Source organism: Mus caroli, chromosome 6 (genome assembly GCF_900094665.2).
Source record: "Mus caroli chromosome 6, CAROLI_EIJ_v1.1, whole genome shotgun sequence".
NCBI classification, from domain to species: domain Eukaryota; kingdom Metazoa; phylum Chordata; class Mammalia; order Rodentia; family Muridae; genus Mus; species Mus caroli.
This window is the reverse complement of record NC_034575.1, coordinates 81,281,453-81,282,507: the sequence shown is the minus strand read 5'-3', so window position 1 is coordinate 81,282,507 and position 1,055 is coordinate 81,281,453. Positions and strand designations below refer to the sequence as shown.

Here is a 1,055-nt window from a genome sequence, read left to right as displayed (position 1 = left end):
GTCCTGTATGGATAAAGACAAACCAACCCTGGAGGAGGAAGTTAATCCTGGAACAGGGTAGAAATTGAGAACGCGCCTCCCAGAAAGGGGCTGAGTTTGTGGGAGTGGCGCTCAGGGGGAACCCGGAAGCGCTGGGAAGGGGATTGGGATTTCCTGCCGAGCCCAGGCTGCCTGGCTTTTTTCACCCAAACACCAGTGGATTCTGGCCCGAACTTCCGCCGTCCAAAGCCAAGGATAGGCTCCGCCCCGTCCTGGTTAAGTAGCTGCGCGTGAGTCTGAGTTCCAGGCATGGAGGCAGGCGGGCTGGGCTGCGCTGTGTGCGTGTTGACCGGGGCCTCCCGGGGCTTTGGTCGCGCCCTGGCCCCGCAGCTGGCCCGGTTGCTGTCGCCCGGTTCGGTGATGCTCGTAAGCGCACGCAGTGAGTCGATGCTGCGGCAACTGAAGGAGGAGCTGGGCGCTCAGCAGCCTGACCTGAGAGTGGTGCTGGCAGCCGCCGATCTGGGCACCGAGGCTGGCGTGCAGCGGTTGCTGAGCGCGGTACGCGAGCTCCCGAGGCCCGAGGGGCTGCAGCGCCTGCTGCTCATCAACAACGCAGGTGAGACTCCCGTCCAGACCTGGGCTGCGAGCTCTTACCTCATAGCCTTTTGGGTAGGTGAAGGGCAAGTCCCTAAAGTCCAAAGTCCAAGAGGAGAGAGGGTGTATCAGTGTCACTACGGGGCGACAGTGCCTCCTGGCGGATGTGTGAGTCAAGACCTTTTGAACAAATCCCTCTGCTTTACTAAAGAGCATGCAGTTGCATTAGGGGTGTCTGCAGAGCTGGGACAGAGGGATAGCCTATGGGGAGGAACTGTGGAAGGCTGAGGGAGAAGAGTGCCCCAGTTGTGTCATTTCTTTGGTCCTTTTTTTTTTTTTTTTTTTTTTTCGGGCAATCTTGGGGATGTTTCCCATTGGTTGCTCAGGGTGAATGACCTAGCTGAGGTGAACAACTACTGGGCTCTGAACCTGACCTCCATGCTCTGTTTGACCTCCGGCACCTTGAATGCCTTCCGGGATAG

The 1,055-nt window shown here is 58.4% G+C and overlaps 1 protein-coding gene across 1 annotated transcript in view; it reads left to right on the top strand.

The window, feature by feature from the left end:
• Window positions 1-127: 127 nt before the first annotated feature.
• Spr (sepiapterin reductase) overlaps window positions 128-1,055 on the top strand; it is a 3,777-nt gene continuing 2,849 nt past the window's right edge. Inside the window, exons 1-2 of the mRNA XM_029478215.1 lie at window positions 128-592; window positions 923-1,055. Coding sequence (XP_029334075.1) covers window positions 289-592; window positions 923-1,055 — 437 coding nt within the window. The 5' untranslated portion in view covers window positions 128-288. The remainder of the gene's footprint in view (window positions 593-922) is intronic.